This window comes from Capra hircus, chromosome 10 (genome assembly GCF_001704415.2).
Source record: "Capra hircus breed San Clemente chromosome 10, ASM170441v1, whole genome shotgun sequence".
NCBI classification, from domain to species: domain Eukaryota; kingdom Metazoa; phylum Chordata; class Mammalia; order Artiodactyla; family Bovidae; genus Capra; species Capra hircus.
Genome location: NC_030817.1, coordinates 21,907,016 through 21,930,941, shown reverse-complemented (window position 1 = coordinate 21,930,941; position 23,926 = coordinate 21,907,016). Strand labels below are relative to the sequence as shown.

Genomic DNA, 23,926 nt, shown 5'->3' with positions numbered 1-23,926 from the left:
CCAGTTTCAGTATTTTCTCAAACTGTCTTCAATGATTTTTGCAATATGTTGCTGCTGCTGCTGCTAAGTCGCTTCAATCGTGTCCGACTCTGTTCGACCCCATAGACGGCAGCCCACCAGGCTCCCCCGTCCCTGGGATTCCCCAGGCAAGAACACTGGAGTGGGTTGCCATTTCCTTCTCCAATGCATGAAAGTGAAAAGTCAAAGTGAAGTCGCTCAGTCGTGTCTGACTCCTAGCGACCCCATGGACTGCAGCCTACCAGGCTCCTCCGTCCATGGGATTTTCCAGGCAAGAGTACTGGAGTGGGTTGCCATTGCCTTCTCCGTTGCAATATGCAGGTATATGCTATCCTCTTTTCTCACTGAAGGAAATGTGTCTATGAGTGGTATAATTAACTAGGCCATTAATAAAGATAATTAGTATGGTATGTCATTTATGGCTTTCTAAATTGATGGTCAGGTGGTCTTTTTCCAGCTATAGTTCTTGAAATGCTATAATCACCATTCATATCTGTTCATTATTACACCAGGACCAATGCATTTTAAGCTGTTAGGATAAAAAAATTAAAGTTATATATAACTTAGTCAAAGACCTTTTAGAATTCAGCTGGTGATTTTTGTCTCCTAGGAATTAGCATTTTTTCCCAGATATTATACTGTTATTATAAATCAATGTATCATGAAACTAGTAGATAATAAATCTGTAAAAAATGAACTTCATTCATGGAGACCAAGAAACAGAGTTTCTATTCTTAGCGAATAGCTCCCCAAATTCCTACATTGACTAAACAATTTTTCTTTTTAAGGAAGTGTAGCTTTTCTTTGGGACTGGAGTTATTATAAATAAAAGGACCAATAAATCTAATTTATCTTGTAGTTAACTTTCATTTATATGAGAAGATATAGTTTTTATTCATATTCTTAATCTAACTACTACTTTGTCTTTCAGCACTTTTTTCTTCAGAATTTCTCAGAGCAGGAACAAAAGATCAATAAAGCCATTAATGATGGCAGGGTTAGTATTTAGAAATGAGATAAAGTCAAGTGGTCTGAAATTACTGTAGCAGTGGTATCGGTCCGCCATATCTGACCATCACGAGGTATGTGTGGCAGTGATTTCTTAGTCACTTTCTCCAACATGCCTTGTCCCCAGACCAACTTTCTTGACTCATGGTTTTGTAACTTCCTTATGCCTAAATGGGGCTTCACAGATGGCGCTAATGGTAAAGAACCCACCTGCCAGTGCAGAAGACATAAAGAGACTCAGGTTTGGTCCCTGGGTTGGGAAGATCCCCTGGAGGAGGGCATGGCAACCACTCCAGTAATCTTGCCTGGAGAATTCACAGACAGAGGAGCCTGGCAGGCCACAGTCCATAGGGTCACAAAGAGTTGGACACTACTGAAGTGTCTCAGCACACATGTATGCCTAACTGATTTCTAAAATAAAGGAACAAAATCTCTGATTCTCAGATGCATTTATATGGGACTGATAAGCAGCCGTGAAGAGATACCCACATGTCCAAGGTAAGAGAAACCCAAGTAAGATGGTAGGTGTTGCAAGAGGGCATCAGAGGGCAGACACACTGAAACCATACTCACAGAAAACTAGTCAATCTAACCACACTAGGACCACAGCCTTGTCTAACTCAATGAAACCAAGCCATGCCTGTGGGGCAACCCAAGACAGGCGGGTCATGGTGGAGAGGTCTGACAGAACATGGTCCACTGGAGAAGGGAATGGCAAGCCACTTCAGTATTCTTGCCTTGAGAACCCCATGAACAATATGAAAAGGCAATATGATAGGATACCAAAAGAGGAACTCCCCAGGTCATTAGGTGCCCAATATGCTACTGGAGGTCAGAGGAGAAATAACTACAGAAAGAACGAAGGGATGGAGCCAAAGCAAAAACAATACCCAGTTGTGGATGTGACTGGTGATAGAAGCAAGATCCGATGCTGTAAAGAGCAATATTGCATAGGAACCTGGAATGTCAGGTCCATGAATCAAGGCAAATTGGAAGTGGTCAAACAAGAGATGGCAAGGATGAACGTCAACATTCTAGCAATCAGCAAACTAAAATGGACTGGAATGGGTGAATTTAACTCGGATAACCATTATATCTACTACTGCGGGCAGGAATCCCTAGAAGAAACGGAGTAGCCATCATGGTCAAAAAAAGAGTCCGAAATGCAGTACTTGGATGCAATCTCAAAAATGACAGAATGATCTCTGTTCGTCTCCAAGGAAAACCATTCAATATCACAGTTATCCAAGTCTATGCCCCAACCAGCAACGCTGAAGAAGCTGAAGTTGAACGGTTTTATGAAGACCTACAAGACCTTTTAGAACTAACACCCCAAAAAGATGTCCTTTTCATTATAGGGACTGGAATGCAATAGTAGGAAGTCAAGAAACACCTGGAGTAACAGGCAAATTTGGCCTTGGAATGCGGAATGAAGCAGGGCAAAGACTAATCGAATTTTGCCAAGAAAATGCACTGGTCATAGCAAACACCCTCTTCCAACAACACAAGAGAAGACTCTACACATGGACATCACCAGATGGTCAACACTGAAATCAGATTGATTATATTCTTTGCCGCCAAAGATGGAGAAGCTCTATACAGTCAACAAAAACAAGACCAGGAGCTGACTGTGGCTCAGATCATGAACTCCTTATTACCAAAATTCAGACTTAAACTGAAGAAAGTAGGGAAAACCACTAGACCATTCAGGTATGACCTAAATCAAATCCCTTATGATTATACAGTGGAAGTGAGAAATAGATTTAAGGGCCTAGATCTGATAGATAGAGTGCCTGATGAACTATGGACAGAGGTGTGACATTGTGCAGGAGACAGGGATCAAGACCATCTCCATGGAAAAGAAATGCAAAAAAGCAAAATGGCTGTCTGGGGAAGCCTTACAAATGGCTGTGAAGAGAAGAGAGGCGAAAAGCAAAGGAGAAAAGGAAAGATATAGGCATCTAAATGCAGAGTTCCAAAGAATAGCAAGAAGAGATAAGAAAGCCTTCTTCAGCAATCAATACAAAGAAATAGAGGAAAACAACAGAATGGGAAAGACTAGAGATCTCTTCAAGAAAATTAGAGATACCAAGGGAACATTTCATGCAAAGATGGGCTTGATAAAGCACAGAAATGGTATGGACCTAACAGAAGCAGAAGATATTAAGAAGAGGTGGCAAGAATACACAGAAGAACTGTACAAAAAAGATCTTCACGACCCAGATAGTCATGATGATGTGATCACTAATCTAGAACCAGACATCTTGGAATGTGAAGTCAAGTGGGCCTTAGAAAGCATCACTACAAACAAAGCTAGTGGAGGTGATGGAATTCCAGTTGAGCTCTTTCAAATCCTGAAAGATGATGCTGTGAAAGTGCTGCACTCAATATGCCAGCAAATTTGGAAGACTCAGCAGTGGCCACAGGACTGGAAAAGGTCAGTTTTCATTCCAATCCCAAAGAAAGGCCATTGCAAAGAATGTTCAAACTACCACACAATTGCACTCATCTCACATGCTAGTAAAGTAATGCTCAAAATTCTCCAAGCCAGGCTTCAGCAATACATGAACCGTGAACTCCCTGACATTCAAGCTGTTTTTAGAAAAGGCAGAGGAACCAGAGATCAAATTGCCAACATCCCCTGAATCATGGAAAAAGCAAGAGAGTTCCAGAAAAACATCTATTTCTGCTTTATTGACTATGCCAAAGCCTTTGACTGTGTGGATCACAATAAAGTGTGGAAAACTCTCAAAGAGATGGGAATACCAGACCACCTAACCTGCCTCTTGAGAAATCTGTATGCAGGTCAGGAAGCAGCAGTTAGAACTGGACATGGAACAACAGACTGGTTCCAAATAGGAAAAGGAGTATGTCAAGGCTGTATATTGTCAACCCTGCTTATTTCACTTCTATGCAGAGTACATCATGAGAAATGCTGGACTGGAAGAAACACAAGCTGGAATCAAGATTGCCAGGAGAAATATCAATAACCTCAGATATGCAGATGACACCACCCTTATGGCAGAAAGTGAAGAGGAGCTAAAAAGCCTCTTGATGAAAGTGAAAGAGGAGAGCGAAAAAGTTGGCCTAAAGCTCAACATTCAGAAAACGAAGATCATGGCATCTGATCCCATCACTTCATGGGAAATAGATGGGGAAACAGTGGAAATGGTGTCAGACTTTATTTTTCTGGGCTCCAGAATCACTGCAGATGGTGACTGCAGCCGTGAAATTAAAAGACGCTTACTCCTTGGAAGAAAAGTTATGACCAACCTAGATAGCATATTCAAAAGCAGAGACATTACTTTGCCGACTAAAGTCCGTCTAGTCAAGGCTATGGTTTTTCCTGTGTTCATGTATGGATGTGAGAGTTGGACTGTGAAGAAAGCTGAGCACCGAAGAATTGATGGTTTTAAACTGTGGTGTTGGAGAAGACTCTTGAGAGTCCCTTGGACTGCAAGGAGATCCAACCAGTCCATTCTGAAGGAGATCAGCCCTGGGATTTCTTTGGAAGGAATGATGCTAAAGCTGAAACTCCAGTACTTTGGCCACCTCATGCGAAGAGTTGACTCATTGGAAAAAACTCTGATGCTGGGAGGGATTGGGGGAGGAGGAGAAGGGAATACCGAGGATGAGCTAGCTGGATGGCCTCACGGACTCAATGGACGTGAGTCTGAGTGAACTCCAGGTGATGGTGATGAACAGGGAGGCCTGGCGTGCTGCGATTCATGGGGTTGCAAAGAGTTGGACACGATTGAGCGACTGGACTGAACTGAATCAAGTTATTTTCTTCTCCAGCATATGAGCAGGAGAAAAATGAAACTTGTAAAAGCAGCTGAAACATGCTTTATACAAATGAGGTTTTGTTGGATAAAGGAATTGGACACACTAGTTTAGCAACTACATTGTGTTTTTAAGATTCAGATGTTGAGCGGTTTTCTTTGGCTCTAAGTGAAAATGCTATATAAGTAGGTTGAGCTCCTGTAACTTAACTATTTGTTGTTGTTTAGTCGCTAAGTCGTGTCTGACTCTTTTTGACCCCATGGACAGGAGTGGGTTACCTTCTCCAGGGGACCTTCCTGAACCAGGGATCAAACCTGCACCCGCTGCATTGCAGGCACATTATTTACTGCTGAGCCACCTGTGAAACATTATCTAGGATAACCGCAGCTCATCAGGTGCTCTGATGAGTGAAGTTCAGATGGCTAGAGTGAGATTTTAGATCAATGATCTGAGGATTATCATTTACCTGAGCATGTCTCCTCTTTGTAACAGAGCTGGTAACAGAAAGCAAAGCATTTGCCCAGAGCTCTAGGGCAGCACTCCTCAAACTCTGTTGCTTGACCAGTTTTATCTTTAACTTCCATTCCTTTGCAGAGCAGTATACTTGTGAAAATAAAATGGAAAAAAAGGCATACAAAATACAAGCCCAGGTGTAGTATCGTGAGATTTAACAGACGTATAACTACTCCTATAGTTGTAATGATCATATTGCTATAAAATGTTTCAACGACTTCTCTCATGTTGTACTTGGTGGTGGTGGTTTTAGTGGCTTAGCCATGTCTGACCCTTTGTGACCCCGTGGACTGTAGCCCACTAGGCTTCTCTGCCTGTGGGGTTTCCCAGGCAAGAATGCTGAAGTGGTTGCCATTTCCTTCCCCAGAGGATCTTTCTGACCCAAGCATTGAACCCGCAGGTCCTACATTTCAGGCTGCCTCCTGCATTGGCAGGCGGATTTTTTTACTACAGCCTATACTTGTTGCAGACCATTTTGGGTTATAATGCCACATTTTTTCATGTGTTAAACTAGTATAGATCCATAGATATCCAGATGAAAGTAGTGTTACTCCTATCTCAATAAAGTTTTTAAGGTAATTAGTAATGCTGCTGCTGCTAAGTTGCTGCTAAGTCACTTCAGTCTTGTCCGACTCTGTGTGACTCCATAGACGGCAGCCTCTTATTTCAAAATGAACTGAGACTGTGTAGTTCAAAATCAGTGTTGCGCAAACTGTTTAACATCCAATTCTCTTCTGTTAAATGGCCTTGTAGGATTGTTGTGAGGATGTAAGGAAATAACATAAGCACAGGGCTTAACAATGTATCTAGAACATAAGAACTTTAGAAAACATTGAGGATTATTCTCAGTATTGATTGTGAAAACTTTCTAAAGATTTTCATTTTTATAACTTTGTTCTACCCGGGGATTGAACCCAGGTCTCCCGCATTGTAGGCAGACGCTTTACTGTCTGAGCCACCAGGGAAGTCTTCTAAATTATAATTTTAAAACCTTTCTTTTGGAATAGACTTCTAATAATGGGTAAACTCCTCCCTTCCCTACCCCAAATCGTGAAACTTCTCTGCAATTTGGAATCCGAAAGGTCTTGCTTCGGGGTTGTCTTTCCAGGTCACCATGAATGTTTTTTTTGGAGAGGCCAGGGCTTTTCCACTGGTCTCCCTGCTGTATAGTATTTTTCTCAGTATTTAACTTTTTATTCCTCTTTTTGTTAAACTTTTATGGTTCAAATTACTTTATGTTTTTCATTTCTTAATTGAACCCTAATACAGCTAAGGTAATGGGTCATAGGGACTTTCCAGGTGACTCTGTGGTAGAGAATCAGCCTGCCTATGCAGGAGACGGAAGTTTGATGCATGGGTCAGGAAGATCCCCTGGGGGAGGAAATGACAACCCACTCCAGTATTCTTGCCTAGGAAGTCCCATGGACAGAGGAGCCTGATGGGCTACAGTCCATAGAGTTGCAGACACACAATGGGTCATAAAATCATATAACTACTGAGACTGAACAGTAAATCAGCCCTGGAGTGAGATAAAATGGTCACAATATATGGCAGCTGACCTCCAGGGTCAGTGCCTAGGGGTCTCAGGGAGTCATGAGAACTGTGGTCAGCCGTGGCACAGAAGAGCAGGTGTCATTTAATGACACCAGCCCTGGCATTGCCAAATCTTCCTGCTTTTCAGAAGTGGAAAATATTGAATCTTCTAAATTTTATACTTTGGTTGCTAATTCAGATACTATTACATTGCTGTGTGGGTCAAAAACACCTATGTTTATGAGCTGCCAGTCTCAAACTTATGGGCGGGACTGCTGATTTGTAAGCTCTGTGTGAAGTAAAGAGCAAACTAGCAATAGAAGGGGAGGGACAGCAAGTAGAGGAAACAAGTCTCAGCATGACATCAAGTGGGAGACTGAAAAAATTTCAAATTGCTACAAAACTTCAAAGCACCGTTGTTTAGAACCACTTTGAAAAGGGGAAAACGTCTCTATCTGCATATTAAGGGCACTGTGCTCTCTAATCCCACAGTATAATAACAATAGCTGCAGTATCAACTTATGTGTTAAGTTCTGCTATGATTTTAACAGTGACCTTGAAAGGGAAGAGCCTCAAGCTTTATTAAGTTCAAAGCCACTATTTTTATACCCTCTAAATAAATTTTTAACCCTAGCTGTATAATTGAGGCTCTTTGTGGAAAATTTGTAAAACATGATAACGTGTGAAAGGAAAATATTATCCCACTGGAGAATCACTAGTAACATTGGTTAGTAACTAGTTAGTAACTAGTAACATTGCTTCTTTGCATTCATTTTTTTTGCATGTTTGTTTGCACTTTTAATATGGTTGATTATGTAGTGTGTATGTGCGTGTGTGTGTGTATATACATATATATATATATTTGCATTCCCCCTTCTTTTACCTGGTATTATTTTCATTAAAAACCTGTTCTAGGCACTTTTGGCCTCATTTGGCCACACCTTGTGGCTTGTGAAAACCAGAGTTTGAACCGGAGCCCCTGGGCAGTTAAAGAATGTAATCCTAACCATTACACAGCCAGAGAATTCCCTATAGGCACTTTTTCATGTCTTCATTACGTTAAGTTATTTTATATACAGAAATTCTTATTATGCATTTGTTTTCAAGTTTTTGCCATGATACTGTTGGGTTTTTTTAAATGATAATAGTGTTGAATGGATATTTTTGTGCATAATGCTAAGACCACACTTCAGATTGTTTCCTCAGGGGTAGAATGACAGGATTAAACAGCATAAATATCCTCAAGAAGAGTCTCAGTCTATATTACCAGGTTTTCTTAATGTATTTTTTCCAACAAATGCAAATGACACTGTATTCTCACAAACACTGAGTACCATCATTTTTAATTTTTAAAACTTTGCTAATTTGATTCAGAATCACTGCAAATGGTGATTGCAGCCATGAAATTAAAAGACACTCCTTGGAAGGAAAGTTATGACCAACCTAGATAGCATATTCAAAAGCAGAGACATTGCCAACAAAGGTCCGTCTAGTCAAGGCTATGGTTTTTCCAGTAGTCATGTATGGATGTTAGAGTTGCACTGTGAAGAAGGCTGAGCACCGAAGAATCAATGCTTTTGAACTGTGGTGTTGGAGAAGACTCTTGAGAGTCCCTTGGACTGCAAGGAGATCCAACCAGTCCATTCTAAAGGAGATCGGTCCTGGGTGTTCTTTGGAAGGAATGATGCTAAAGCTGAAACTTCAGTACTTTGGCCACCTCATGCAAAGAGTTGACTCATTGGAAAAGACTCATGCTGGGAGGGATTGGGGGCAGGAGGAGAAGGGGACGGCAGAGGATGAGATGGCTGGATGGCATCACTGACTCGATGGACGTGAGTCTGAGTGAACTCCGGGAGTTGGTGATGGACAGGGAGGCCTGGCGTGCTGCAATTCATGGAGTCACAAAGAGTTGGACATGACTGAGCGACTGAACTGAACTGAATTTGATAGAGAAAAATTATTTTTTTCTCAGTTCAATCAAACTTCTTGTGTATTAATAATATTCGTTCTCAGTGTTTTCCCAGGTCTTTCACATGCATCAGTGTGTTTTTGTTTTTGTCGTCACATTGAGCAGTCTTATGAGATTTCGTTTTATTTTTAGAAAGGACTCATACAAAAAGAAAAGCAACTTGGTCTTGTTTTCCGAGATTGAAGAAGTAGCATCAATGGAGTATTGCTTGTTATTACCTCTATGCAAATAAATTTAGGAAAGGGAAACCTGTATGCCACTGGCATAATGGTAACACCGCAGCATTGTTCACTGGAACTTCCATCCAAGTATCTGGGTTTTGTATTGTGATTCTTACGGAGGAGGGGCTTAGAAGCATTTACGGCATGCTCCCAGCGAGGTTGGAGGTGAGTGCTAGTGACAGCTACTCTGTATTAAGTGTGCTAACATATGCCTACATGATAGTAGTAGTAGTGGCAATGCTGTCTTCCAGAGAAGGATATTGAATTTGCTTAGTGTCACAGAGCCACGGCTTAGAGGCAGGAAGCTTTTAGACATCTTGTCTCAGTTGTCAGGACTTGAAGAGTCAAGTTCATATTTGAGTTTTCTTGATCGTTGTTCTATTACTGTCACTTAGCAGCAGATCATGTAGCAGGTAAACTGACATCAGGAAGTGTCTCCTCGAAGCAGGTTTATTTGTAAGAATATGGAGAAAGCCTTTATTGCGTCAACAAGAGTTACTTTGTGCCCCGTGATATTTCATCCCTTCAGTGCTTACAGCTTTGAAGGGGTCAGTCTTATAATAAGAGATGCATCTTTCATTTTTTAGGAATGTGCAGTTGATGTTTTTCAGTACAACTTGAGCATGTATAAGGGAGATTGAAATAAACAATCTTCAGCATTAAAAGCTTTTAAAATTATTGGCATGTATTTAGTTGAACCAAGCAATTTATTGACTGTTTTTGTGGGCAAGGAAAGAAAAACCATTTAACTACCTTTGTATCTGCCAAGAAAACTAAATTGAATTCAGAGTTGCGCTACGCTGATAGCTCAATGGCACTGAGTACAAACTGCTGTTTTAATTAATACTTCCGGTCAGTCCTTTGGCTTAGTCAGCTACAGACGTGAAGTTGTAAAATGAGATAACACCAGACAAATGGCATTGCACAGTTCATGCCTCTCTTGAGTAAATATTTCACTTGTTCAACAGATATTATTGCTTTGGGAACTCTTCATCTTGAACCACATGTGAAATTTGTACTTCTTCATTTAAATATAGCTTTTCAGTGATTTTCCATAAGCAAAGGAGATAACTTGTCAGCATTTTGACTTTGACATGTATGCTGTTCTGAGATTAAATAACAAGTTGTGAAGTTGTGTGAAAGAATACAGCTGTACAAATAACATGGAGCCACATCTCAAGTGCTTGAAATAAATTGAGTCTAAAATGATTTAGGTAGTTTAAAAAAATTTTTAAAGAAAAATTGAAACTATAACCCATGGCAGTTATGCTTATTTTTTTGACTGTTGGATATTTTGTTTCCTTCAGAAGTGGTCCCTCTATAATTAGGTGGCTGTGAGAAAGTTACTGTACGTTTATCAAGCTGATCAGTTATGTACAATAAATAATCTTCATATCACTTTGCTGGAGATTGAAGCAGTGACTAAATAGTGATGGAAACAGTGCTGAAGATTGAAACAGGTTTTGAACTCCTTGGAAAAAAAAGATGTCATTTAAGGTATTTGCATTAATGAGACAAATGACTGGGTTGCCTCACATTTACTGTGGTGGAATCCTATTATGTCCTTATTTTATGTACTTTAATACCCCTTGAACCAAAGGATAAATTCTGAAATCAAATAACCACTGAAAATTCTAGATATGGTTACACTTTTAAGGGACATGTTAGGCCTATTTCCCAACACAAGTGTTCTAAAGAGGTTCCAGAGCATTTATATATTTGTTGATATTAAGGGCCAGTTGAATGGCAGGTACCAAGTCCCCAGTGCCTTGTATGAATCGGGGTATTTAATTCATTCTCTTTGTATATGTTTAGGGAAGACTCTATTATGTGTCAAGATCAGATCAGTTCAGTTCAGTTCAGTTGCTCAGTCGTGTCCGACTCTTTGTGACCCCATGAATCGCAGCACGCCAGGCCTCCCTGTCCATCACCAACTCCCGGAGTTCACTCAGACTCACGTCCATCGAGTCCATGATGCCATCCAGCCATCTCATCCTGGGTTGTCCCCTTTTTCTCCTGCCCCCAGTCTCTCCCAGCATCAGAGTCTTTTCCAATGAGTCAGCTCTTCGCATGAGGTGGCCAAAGTACTGGAGCTTCAGCTTTAGCATCATTCCTTCCGAAGAAATCCCAGGGTTGATCTCCTTCAGAATGGACTGGTTGGATCTCCTTGCAGTCCAAGGGACTCTCAAGAGTCTTCTCCAACACCACAGTTCAAAAGCATCAATTCTTCGGCGCTCAGCCTTCTTCACAGTCCAACTCTCACATCCATACATGACCACAGGAAAAACCATAGCCTTGAGTAGACGGACCTTTGTTGGCAAAGTAATGTCTCTGCTTTTGAATATACTCTCTAGGTTGGTCATAACTTTTCAAGATGCTAGTCTATAAACTAAGTATTCAGCAGTAAATTATAAACAAAAGTTTCTGCCTTCACAGAACTTAAAGTTTTGGTGTAAGGAGTTCCAAGAACAAACATAGGTTTGTCTAACTTAGTTAAATAACTTAGTTAAGCATAGGAGGTTTAACTTCATTTGGTAAATAAATGTATGTACTCTAATTTCAAAGTAGACTGAAAACATAATACAGTAATTTTAGCTCACACTGCGTTTCCTTTGAGGAAATAGTACAAAGTGAGATGATTTACTCAAGTTTACCTCAGAAATCTCTGTTTCCAAATTCTCAAATTCTTTTTTTTCTGACTCTTTTAAATGATATTGTAATACAGGTCTTGGGCTTCCCTGATGGCTCAGTGGTAAAGAATCTACACGCATTGGCTGACCTGAGTTTGGTCCCCAAGTCAGGGAGATTCCCTAGAGAAGGAAATGGCAACCCACTCCAGTATTCTTGCTTGGGAAATCCCATGGACAGAGAAGCCTGGTGGGCTACAATCCATGGGGTCACAAAAGCGTCAGACACGACTTTGCGAAATCTAAACAATAACAAACACAGATCTCATTAGCCATAATCTGAATCAGATGTCCAGCAATAGCAGAATGGATAAACTGTGGTATTCTTATGGCTAATATTGGTAAAGTGTCTATGAGCGTTTTTATACAAGTTTTGGGGGAGACATATGCTTTCATTCATCCTGGTAAATACCCAGAAGTGGAATTGCTGGCTTAACTCTATAAGAGACTACCCGTTTTCTGAAGTGAGTGTGTCATTCTGTGCTCTGCCCAACAGCATGTGGGAGTTCCAGTTGGTCTGTATCCTTGCCATCATTTAGTGTTGTTGGTCTCTTTAATCTTAGCCATTCTAGTGGGTGTGAAGAAGTATCTCATTATAGTATAAGTTTGCATTTTAATGATGACTAATGATGTTGAACATCTTTTATCTTTTCATGGGCTTACTGGCCATTCATATATCTTTTGTGAAGTATCTGTTCAGTGTTTTACCTATGTTTAATTTTTAACTTTAATTTTGTCTCTTACTGAGTTGTAATCATTCTTTATATTTCAAATGCAAGTGCTTCGTCAGTGGCTTAGGTTGGGTTCCCCAGAATACAGACTCTAAGAAGATTTGCAGAAAGGTTTACAGGAAGTTTATTGGGTGGTGGTCTTGGGAATAACCAAGTGTTAGTTGCTCAGTCATATCTGATTCTTTGTACCTCCATGGACTGTAGCCCATCAGACTCCTCTGTTCATGGAATTCTCCAGGCAAGAATACTAGAGTGGGTAGTCATTCCCTTCTCCAGAGGATCTTCCTGACCCAGGGATCAAACCTGGGTCTCCTGCATTGCAGGCCGCCACGTGAGCCACCAGGGAATAACACCTGTGAAAGAATGAGCAGGATTAAGCAGGTGAAGAAGTTGAGCTGTAATTTGGTTGCAGTGGAGGCCTCAGATCACTCCACAGAAGGCACTGAAGCTTTATGGCCCTTCTGAGATATTCTGACTTGAGGCTTTGTACCTGTATCTGCATAGCAGCAAGTTGGGCTAGTCACTGGATATGGACTGCTCGAGGGGAAGGAATATGACTTTGTTAGTTAGTTCCCTTTGGCCCAAGGGCAGTATCTCAAAGGGACTTAGCTGAAAGCCATCAGTAGGCAACATTGCCAGCACTTGGGGGAACAGGTGTCTCCAACCTGAAGGGGCCTGAGTGCATATTGTTACCATAACACCCACCACAAATATATGTATTTCCAATACAGGTATATGTACTTTCTTCCAGTATGTAGCTTGCCTATTCATTTCTTAATGGATCAGCAAACATTTAAAATTCTGATGTTGAATTTTTTTCTCTTAAAATTGTTTTTTGTGTCCTTGTGAGAAATCTTTGCCAACTCCAAGATTGCCAAGATTTTCTATATTTTTTTCTAACAGCCGTTGAGTTTTAGGTTTTATATTTAGGTGTATAATCCATCAGGAATTAATTTTCGTGTATATGATGTGAGCTACCACCCAAGTAATTCTTGAAGGCAATTAGCTCTTTCTCTTTTAGGTACATCCCTTTCCTCTCTTCTCATCTTCCCTTAATTTGCAAAGCTGAGGCATCTTTCATTTCCATTTCCCAGAGTAGAGCATAGTCAAACGCTGAAAGGACAGTCTTCTTTCCTAGTAATTTATTCATTAGTTTGAATTGTGGAGTTCTGAAACTAAGGCTCTCAAATGAAATGATAGTCCGGTGCAGTTTTACCCTTATTTTTGTCCTTTCTTTGCAGTAAAACTTGACATTCATGATTGTTTTAAGCAAAGGTGACTTTTATGAATTGTTGAGAGAGAATGATGAAAAGACTAATTATTTGCCATGTCAGAGCTGTGTTTCCGTCTTGTGTTCTCCATACTCTGACAGTTGGTCTCAAATGAATGCTGTGATTAGCAGTGCTTTGGTGAGTTTAGTAACTTGGAAAAGACAAACTCTTAGAATAGCTCAATATTAAACATTAAAATAGGAACACCAGCTGTTTGATGTCCTTTTCCCAAAATGCTTCAACCACATTCTCCTGTTGCCTCCTGTATCTTCATAGGATGTGTAGAAATATTATTTTAAAGAAGAAAAGTTGAGGTGCTGACTTGTTAACTAATTTGAACATGGAGTTAGTTCTGCCTCCCAAGCCAATGCCCCAACCATTGGAGCATTTTTATACAAGTATTATAGCTGTATACCATTAGAACGCAACCATTGGATGCGTTCAGAACTCTCTCAGTTTGTAAGTCATTAATAGCCATCCAGAATGTGTGAAGGGCTGACCTGGCCTAGATGCTTAGGGGATTCCCCTCTTGCTATAGGGCAAGTATTAGCTGGTGCTGACATTGTAGCTATAGTTCCCCCATTTTCAATAGAGACACAATAGATATGGGTCCTTTCTTTCTTCCCAAACAAGGAGCAGGTAATATTTCTACTAGCTTTTCAGCTAAGAACCTCCCTTAGAGGCAGTACTTATGTGTGTATACTCCCACAGCTTCACAGTTGCAGCTTCAGTAGTATTTCAGAACTAATACAGCCATTGTTATTTTTGCTAACCTCATAAAAGAAACTAAAACAGAATAGAAAAGGCGAGTACATGATATGCTGTTAAAATTATTAAAAGTTTTTCATAAGCAACATAAATGCCCTCTTGTAGTTTTAAAGATTATTTTTCATACTGCCGAGACTCTAAGAAGGGTACATTGCTGCTTCAGGAAATTTTGAAACATAATCCTTTATATCCTTTATGTCCAGATACAGTCTCCTAAGGAAATCTGAGTAAAAAGTAAAAACTGGTATTAGTGGATTAAAGCCATAGATCATTTATGGCATTGATTCTAATGATGGTTTCGTAGATGTGTACTTCCAAATACATAAAAAGTGGTATACATCAAATCTCTACAGCTCTAGTATGTCAATCTTAATCGAGCATTTTTTTTTAAACTAGAGGACATTTTAGTATTAAACTAAATGTTTTTTCATTGTATGAGTACTACATGTTCATTGCAGATAAATGAATGTTTTATAAATTATATATTACATTTTATGTTTATAAACTATAAAGACAAAATTGTTAATGTTTTACACTTGTTCTGCTTATGTCTATACTTCTTCAAAAGAACTATAAGATTATCAATACGTATTGTTTGCCAGCAGTTTTTTCCTCGTAGCAATATATCATGCCTTTTTAAAAAATTAATTAACTTTATTTGTTTTTGGTTCTGCTGGATCTTTGTTGCTGCACAGGCTTTTTCTTGTAGTGAGTGGGGGCTGCTGTTTGTTGTGGTACACGGGCTTCTCATTGCGTTGGCCACTAAAGCGTCTGCCTCCAATGTGGGAGACCTGGGTTCGATCCCTGGGTCGGGAAGATCCCCTGGAGAAGGAAATGGCAACCCACTCCAGTATTCTTGCCTTGAGAATCCCATGGACGGAGGAGCCTGGTGGGCTACAGTCCACAGGGTCGCAAAGAGTCGGACACGACTGAGTGACTTCACCTCACCTCACCTCAAGCATGCACGTTGCAATAGTTGCAGCCCGCAGGCTGTAGAGTGTGGGCTCTGTAGTTGTGCCACACGGGCTAAGGTGCCCCATGGCATATGGGATCTTACCGGATCAGTGATGAAACCCATGTCCTCTGCATTGGCAAGTGGATTCTTAGCCACTGGACCACCAGGGAAGTCGTGTCATTATCTTCTGTATCCATGAGTAGACCTCTGTCATAATTTTTAATTGCTGAGCTACTAACATTTTCACTTTTCACTTGGTGCTCTGGTGAAGTATTTAAGTTTATTAGCTAATCTCCTTTCTTTGACATTTAGATTATTTTCAGGTTTGCATTCTTAATATGTATTGTAGCCATCTTTTCATAGTTCTTTCTTTCTTAGGAAAATTTCTAGACATGAAATTGTTGGATCAGAGAATTCACATTTTTGAGGCTTTAAATCTAAATTACCAAATTGGGGTCCAGATAAGTTGTAGCAGCTCCCAGTTCCTCCAGTTTAAGATGAGTATGCTAACTTCTCCCTATTGTGGGTAGTAGACAAGTTTTCCCACATCACTGCCAATCTGGTAAGCTTAAAAATGATATCTCCTTGTTCTAATTGGCATTATTATTCATGAAGCTTGGGCTTCCCCGATGGCTCAGCAGATGAAGAATCCACCTGCAACCCAGGCGAAACAGGAGGCAAGAGTGTGATCCCTGGGTCAGAAGACCCCCTGGAGGAGGGCATGGCAGCCCACTCCAGTATTCTTGCCTGGAGAATCCCGTGGACAGAGGCGTCTGGTGGGCCACAGTCCATGGGGATGCAAAGAGCCAGACACGACTGAAGGGACCGAGCACACTTTGATGAAGCTGACCCTTTTTCATATGCACTGGCCATGATAGTAGAGTTTGGCCTCACAAATAAGCAGCTCACCGTCTTCATTGCAGATACTACCGAAACTTTTCCCCTGTTTAGTCATCAATCTTTTCAACAGCTTATGTTTTCTTTCCAGGAGCGACTAAAGCTGGTGACTGTTTTGGGTGCCGGCCTCCTCTGTGGAACTGCACTGGTGGTCATCGTGCCTGAAGGAGTGCACGCACTTTATGAAGATATTCTTGAGGGTGAGAGAGAGATGGGCCTTCTTTGAGCTATGTTATTGATGTGGAGGGCTCAAAAGAGAAGCTTGGTGATATTTTTTTCTGAAAACAGTTCACACGTTTGCCATAGAATATATGCCAAAGCATATCTTTTGATGTCTTTGACAATAAACACGTCAGTAGCAGTTTGTGAATTGAATGCCTCAGTCCACGGAGATTTATTTGCAATAACACATTTCTAAGAATGACAATCGTTCTTTTTAATGCCTATGCAAAACTTCCAAGTTCCTACATGACAATGATTGTATTTTTAGTGTTCTTTAATTTAAAAAAATATAGATAGATAGATAGATAAACACATTTGGATTCAAGGACTCCTTTAAAAAAGTTTTTTAACCATTTTGTTTTTAAATTTTGTGCGTTTATTTATGGCTGTGCCGGGTCTTCAGTGCTGTATTGACTTTTTCTACTTGCTGTGCATAGGCTTCTTGCTGCGGGGGCTTCTCATTGCAGAGCATGGAGTCTAAGGCATACAAGCTTCAGTAGCTACAGCACATGGGCTCGGTAGCTGCAACTGCCAGCCTCTGGAGCACAGACTCAGTAGTTGTGATACACAGGCTTAGTTGCTCCAGGGCATGTGGGATCTTCCTAGACCAGGGAGGGAACCCATGTTTCCTGCATTGATCGGCGGATTTGTTACCACTGAGCCACCAGGGAAGCGCCTCAAGGACTCTTTATAATGAACCTTGTAGATAATGAGGACTTCTGTAGTAAAGGATAACTAAGAAACAGTGTCAGACTTTATTTTTTAGGGCTCGAAAATCACTGCAGATGGTGACTGCAGCCATGAAATTAAAAGACGCTTACTCCTTGGAAGGAAAGTTATGACCAACCTAGATAGCATATTCAAAAGCAGAGACATTACTTTGCCAACTAAGGTCTGTCTACTCAAGGCTATGGTTTTTCCTGTGGTCATGTATGGATGTGAGAGTTGGACTGTGAAGAAGGCTGAGCACCGAAGAATTGATGCTTTTGAACTGTGGTGTTGGAGAAGACTCTTGAGAGTCCCTTGGACTGCAAGGAGATCCAACCAGTCCATTCTGAAGGAGATCAACCCTGGGATTTCTTTGGAAGGAATGATGCTAAAGCTGAAACTCCAGTACTTTGGCCACCTCATGCAAAGAGTTGACTCATTGGAAAAGACTTTGATGCTGGGAAGGATTGGGGGCAGGAGGAGAAGGGGACGACAGACGATAAGATGGCTGGATGGCATCACTGACTCGATGGACATGAGTCTGAGTGAACTCCGGGAGTTGGTGATGAACAGGGAAGCCTGGCGTGCTGCGATTCATGGGGTCGCAAAGAGTAGGACACAACTGAGAGACTGAACTGAACTGAACTGAAGAAATTAAAGAGACCTCTCCTGACCCTAATAACAAGCAGAGAACAGTACAGCTACAGAAGAGTAAATGCTGGGCGGTCAGCTTCGTTTATTCACCTGCTAAATGATTTGGTCCTTTATGTCAGCTGGGAGGCATACTTGATTCAAATTCGTGATTCAGCAAAATCAGATTCCCACCTGTCAGGAAATGTCCCACTTGACTGGAACCACAAATGTTATATTGGTGAGCTGACTCTTCAGATGCCAAGAGTCTGCTAGACTTTAAGAATAGAATAAAGAAGTCAACGCCTTCCAGATTTCATACTGTTGCTGCTGCTGCTAAATCACTTCAGTCGTGTCTGACCCTGTGCGACCCGATAGACAGCAGCCCACCAGGCTCCCCCGTCCCTGGGATTCTCCAGGCAAGAACACTGGAGTGGGTTGCCATTTTCTTCTCCAATGCATGAAAGTGAAAAGTGAAAGTGAAGTCGCTCAGTCATGTCCGACTCTTTGCAACCCCATGGACTGCAGCCTACCAGGCTCCTCCATCCATGGGATTTTCCAAGCAAGAGTACTAGAGTGGGGTGCCATTGCCTTCTCCAAAATTTCTTACTAGTCACAACATAATAAATGTTTTTTCAGATGTTAGTACAGGAAAAAAACTGTGTCCTATATTCAGAGGTATGATGCTCATATGCCTTGGGTATGAATATGGTCATAGTGGTAAAGTGGGGATCATGGGGGTTAGTGCAAAATAGGACGGAGGCTGAGGATTGGTCAGCCTTAGGAGGAAAAAATAACAAATTAGGAGCCTTAGAGCAGTGGTTTCCACTCTTTTTTGATCATATATTCTATTGAGAAAAAAAGATAACACATGTGCTATTGCACTGATATACTCTACATTATAAAAAACACTCCTTAAATAGAAAATTTTGGAAAATGAGATTTAAAGTAACAGTATATAGATCAGTATTTCCTTTCATGTTTTAGTGGATCATCTTGAATTTTCCTGGGTGTGCTCATTCCACTGTGGAAATTACTATGCTGGTGTGCTAGAAAACATTCAGACTATGATTAAAAGATACTTAACATTTGTTTTGCTTGGCTTTGTGCTAAGAATTATGGGTGGTAGTTGTTTGCTAAACTTGTCTGATAATAAAAGTTTCTTGAGGGAGGGGTGCATTTTAAAAGTACAGTTTTCTGATCCCCAACCTAGATTATTTAATCAAAATCTCCAGGGAAGATATTTGGGTATATCTAATTTTAACAAGTTGTCAAATGATTCTTATTAGACAAGTTTGGGAAACACTAGAGTAGGGGGGGAAAGTGCTTCAGCTTTAGGTTTTTATTGTTTCTTTTGCTGATAGTTTTATGAGATAATAATGTATATACCATATTTCAGGTATAGTTTTAAAGTTAAATGTAGCTACTGTATGTTGGGTTGCTTTCCTTTATTTTCAGTTTTCCTTGTTTTGGCCCAAAATAACTGTGGATTCATTTGAAAATAGATACATGTGCTTTATAAACCTATTTTTTAAAAAATAAGCATTCTGATCTCTTTAACCTTTTCATCACAGATTATTCTCCTGCCCCAAGCCAATCATTAAAAAATCTTTTAAGGGACTTCCCTAGTGGTCCAGTGGCTAAGATTCTGTGCTTTTACTGCAGAAGTTGTGAGTTTGATCCCTGGTCAGGGAACGAAGATCCCACATGCTGGTTGGCCTTCATAAAAAAAAAAGAAAAGAAATATTTTACAACTATTTTCACTTACATATTTTATATTCAAAAGGCAAAAAGATATGACAGTGAAAGATGAAGCCCTCAGGTTAGTAGGTGCCCAATATGCTATAGGAGACGAGTGGAGAAATAGCTCCAGGAGGAATAAAGAGGCTGAGCCAAAGCAGAAACGATGCCCAGTTGTGGATGTGGCTGGTGGTGAAAGTCAAGTCCAATGCTGTAAAGAACAATACTGCATAAGAACCTGAAATATTAGGTCCATGAATCAAGGTAAATTAGAAGTGATTAAACAGAAGGTGGCAAGAGTGAACATCGACATTTAGTAATCAGTGAATTAAATGGACAGGAATGGGCAAATTTAATTCAGATGACCATTATATCTACTACTGTAGGCAAGAAGCCCTTAGAAGAAATGGAATAGGCCTCATAGTCAACAAAAAGAGTCCGAAATGCAGTTCAGTTGAGTTTAGTCGCTCAGTCGTGTCTGACTCTTTGTGACCCCATGAACTGCAGCACGCCAGGCCTCCCTGTCCATCACCAACTCCCAGAGTTCACCCAAACTCATGTCCATCGAGTCGATGGTGCCATCCAGCCGTCTCATCCTCTGTTGTCCCCTTCTCCTCCTGCCCCAATCCCTCCCAGCATCAGGGTCTTTTCCAATGAGTTAACTCTTCACATGAGGTGGCCAAAGTATTGGAATTTCAGCCTCAGCATCAGTCCTTCCAATGAACCTGCAGGACTGGTCTCCTTTAGGATGGACTGGTTGGATCTTCAGTCCAATCTTTCCAACAAAGCATCAATTCTTTGGCAGTCAGCTTTCTTCACAGTCCAGCTCTCACATCCATACATGACCACTGGAAAAACCATAGCCTTGACTAGACAGATCTTTGTTGGCAAAGTAATGTCTCTGGTTAATATGCTATCTAGGTTGCTCATAACTTTCCTTCCAAGGAGTGCCATCTGCAGTGGTTTTGGAGCCCCAAAAAGTAAAGTCTGTTTCCACTGTTTCCCCATCTATTTGCCGTGAAGTGATGGGACCAGATGCCATGATCTTCGTTTTCTGAATGTTGAGCTTTAGGCCAACTTTTTCACTCTCCTCTTTCACTTTCATCAAGAGGCTCTTTAGTTCCTCTTCACTTTCTGCATAAGGGTGGTGTCATCTGCATATCTGAGGTTATTGATGTTTCTCCCAGCAATCTTGATTCCAGCTTGTGCTTCTTCCAGCCCAGAGTTTCTCATGATGTACTCTGCATATAAGTTAAATAAGCAGGGTGACAGTATACAGCCTTGACGGACTCCTTTTCCTATCTGGAACCAGTCTGTTGTTCTATGTCCGGTTCTAACTGTTGCCTCTTGACTTGCATACAGGTTTTTCTCAAGAGGCAGGTCAGGTGGTCTGATATTCCCATCTCTTTGAGAATTTTCCACAGTTGATTGTGATCCACACAGTCAAAGGCTTTGGCATAGTCAATAAAGCAGAAATAGATGTTTTTCTGGAACTCTCTTGCTTTTTCCATGATCCAGTGGATGTTGGCAATTTGATGCAGTAATTGAGTGTAATCTCAAAAATGATAGAATGATCTCGGTTCATTTCCAAGGCAAACCATTCAGTATCACAGTAATCCAAATCTATGTCCCAACCACTAATGATGAAGAAGCTGAAGCTGACCAGTTCTATGAAGACCTACAAAACTTTCTAGAACTAACACTAAAAAGATGTCCTTTTCATCATAGGGGACTGGAATACAAAAGTAGGAAGTCAAGAGATACCTGAAGTAATAGACAAGTTTGGCCTTGGAGTACAAAATGAAGCAGGGCAAAGGTTAACCGAGTTTTGCCAAGAGAATGCACTGGTCATAGCAAAACACCCTCTTCCAACAACACAGGAGACAACTCTACACATGGACATCACCAGATGGTCAAAATCGAAATCAGATTGATTATATACTTTGCAGCCAAAGATGGAGAAGCTCTATATAGTCAGCAAAAACAAGGCCTGGAGCTGACTATGGCTCAGATCGTTAGCTTCTTACTGCAAAGTTCAGACTTAAATTGAAGAATGTAGGGAAAACCACTAGGCCATTCAGGTATGACCTAAATCAAATCCCTTACAATTATACAATGGAAGTGACAAATAGATTCAAGGGATTAGATCTGTTAGAGTGCCTGAAGAACTATGGACAGAGGTTCGTGACATTGTACAGTAGGCTGTGATCAAAACCATCCTCAAGAAAAAGAAAGGAAAAATGGTTATCTGAGGAGGCCTTACAAATAGCTGAGAAAAGAAGAGAAGCAAAAGGCAAAGGAGAAAAGGAAAGATAAACCCACCTGAATGCAGAATTCCAAAGAACAGCATGGAAAGATAAGAAAGCCTTCATAAGTGAACAATGTAAAGACATAGAAGAAAACAGTATAAAGAAAACAGTATAATGGAAAAGACTAGACATCTATTCAAGAAAATTAGAGATACCAAGGAAACATGTCAGGCAAAGATGGGCACAATAAAGGACAGAAACGGTATGGACCTAACAGAAGCAGAAGATATTAAGAAGAAGTGTCAAGAACACACAGAAGAACTTTACTAAAAAGGTCTTAATAATCTAGATAACCACAATGGTGTGATCACTCAACTAGAGCCGGACATCCTGGAGTGTGAAGTCAAGTGGGCCTCAGGAAGCATTACTACACACAAAGCTAGTGGAGGTGATGGAATTCCAGCTGAGCTATTTCAAGTCCTAAAAGATGATGCCGTTAAAGTGCAGCACTCGGTACGTCGGCAAATTTGAAAACCTCAGCAGTTTCCAAATTGCTGGAGTGGATTGGAAAAGGTCAGTTTTTATCCCAGTCCCAAAGAAAGGCAATGCCAAAGAATGTTCAAACTACATCAAAATTGTGTTCATTTCATGTGCTCGCAGGGTTATGCTCAAAATCCTTCAAGCTAGGCTTCAGAAGTACTTGAATTGAGAACTTCCAGATGTACAAGTTAGATTTATAAAAGGCAGAGGAACCAAAGATCAAATTGCCACCTGTTGGACCATAGAAAAAGCAAGGGAGTTCCAGAAAAACATCTGCTTCATTGACTACACTAAAGCCTTTGACTGTGTGGATCATAACAAACTGTGGAGAATTCTTAAAGAGATGGGAATACCAGACTACCTTACCTGCCTCCTGAGAAATCTGTATGCAGGTCAAGAAGTAACAGTTAGAACCAGACATGGAACAACAGACTGGTTCCAAATTGGGAAAGGAGTACGTCAAAACTGTCTATTGTCACCCTGCTTATTTAACTTTTATACAGAGTACATCATGAGAAACGCTGGGCTGGAAGAAGCACAAGCTGGAATCAAGATTCCCAGGGGAAATATCAATAACCTCAGATATGCAGATGACAGTACCCTAATGGTAGAAATCGAAGAGGAACAAAAGAGCTTCTTGATGCAGGTGAAAGAGGAGAGTGAAAAAACTGGCTTAAAACTCAACATTCAAAAGACAAAGATTATGGCATTTGATCCCATCACTTCGCAGCAAATAGATAGGGAAAAATTGGAAACAGTGACAGACTTTATCTTCTTGGGCTCCAAAATCACTGCAGATGGTGACTGTAGCCATGAAATTAGAAGACGCTTCTTGGGAGGAAAGCTATGACCAACCTAGACAGCATATTAAAAAGGAGAGACATCACTTAACCGACAAAGGTCCACATAGTCAGAGCTATGGTTTTTCCAGTAGTCATCTATGGTTGTGAGAGTTGGACCATAAAGAAAGCTGAGAGCCAAAAAATTGATGCTTTCAAACTGTGGTGCTGGAGAAGACTCTTGGGAGTCCCTTGGACAGCAAGGAGATCAAACAAGTCAATAAAGGAAATCAACCTTGAATATTCGTTGGAAGGACTGATGCTGAAACTAAAGCTCCAATATTTTGGCCACCTGATGTGAGGAACTGACCCACTGGAAAAGACCCCGATGCTGGGAAAGATTGAAGGCAGAAGGAGAAGGTGGCAACAGAGGATGCGATAGTTGGATGGCATCACCGACTCAATGGACGTGAGTTTGAGCAAACTCCGAGAGGTAGTAAAGGACAGGGAAGCCTGGTGTGCTGCAGTCTATGGGGTTGCAAACAGCTGGACACGACTGAGCAACTGAACAACAGCAGCATTCACTCTTTTTGGCATGAATGACTACGTTTTGTCAAATGCATTAAGTCAAAATACAGAACAGTTCCATCGCCCTCATCTCCTTTTGTACTCAAACTTTTCCTCCGCTCCCAATCTTGAGCAAC

At 40.8% G+C, this 23,926-nt stretch overlaps 1 protein-coding gene across 1 annotated transcript in view; it reads left to right on the top strand.

Moving 5' to 3' along the window:
• The window catches only part of SLC39A9 (solute carrier family 39 member 9), a 50,498-nt gene that overhangs the window by 2,885 nt on the left and 23,687 nt on the right, over positions 1 to 23,926 (top strand). Inside the window, exon 2 of the mRNA XM_005686014.3 lies at positions 16,446 to 16,554. Coding sequence (XP_005686071.2) covers positions 16,446 to 16,554 — 109 coding nt within the window. The remainder of the gene's footprint in view (positions 1 to 16,445; positions 16,555 to 23,926) is intronic.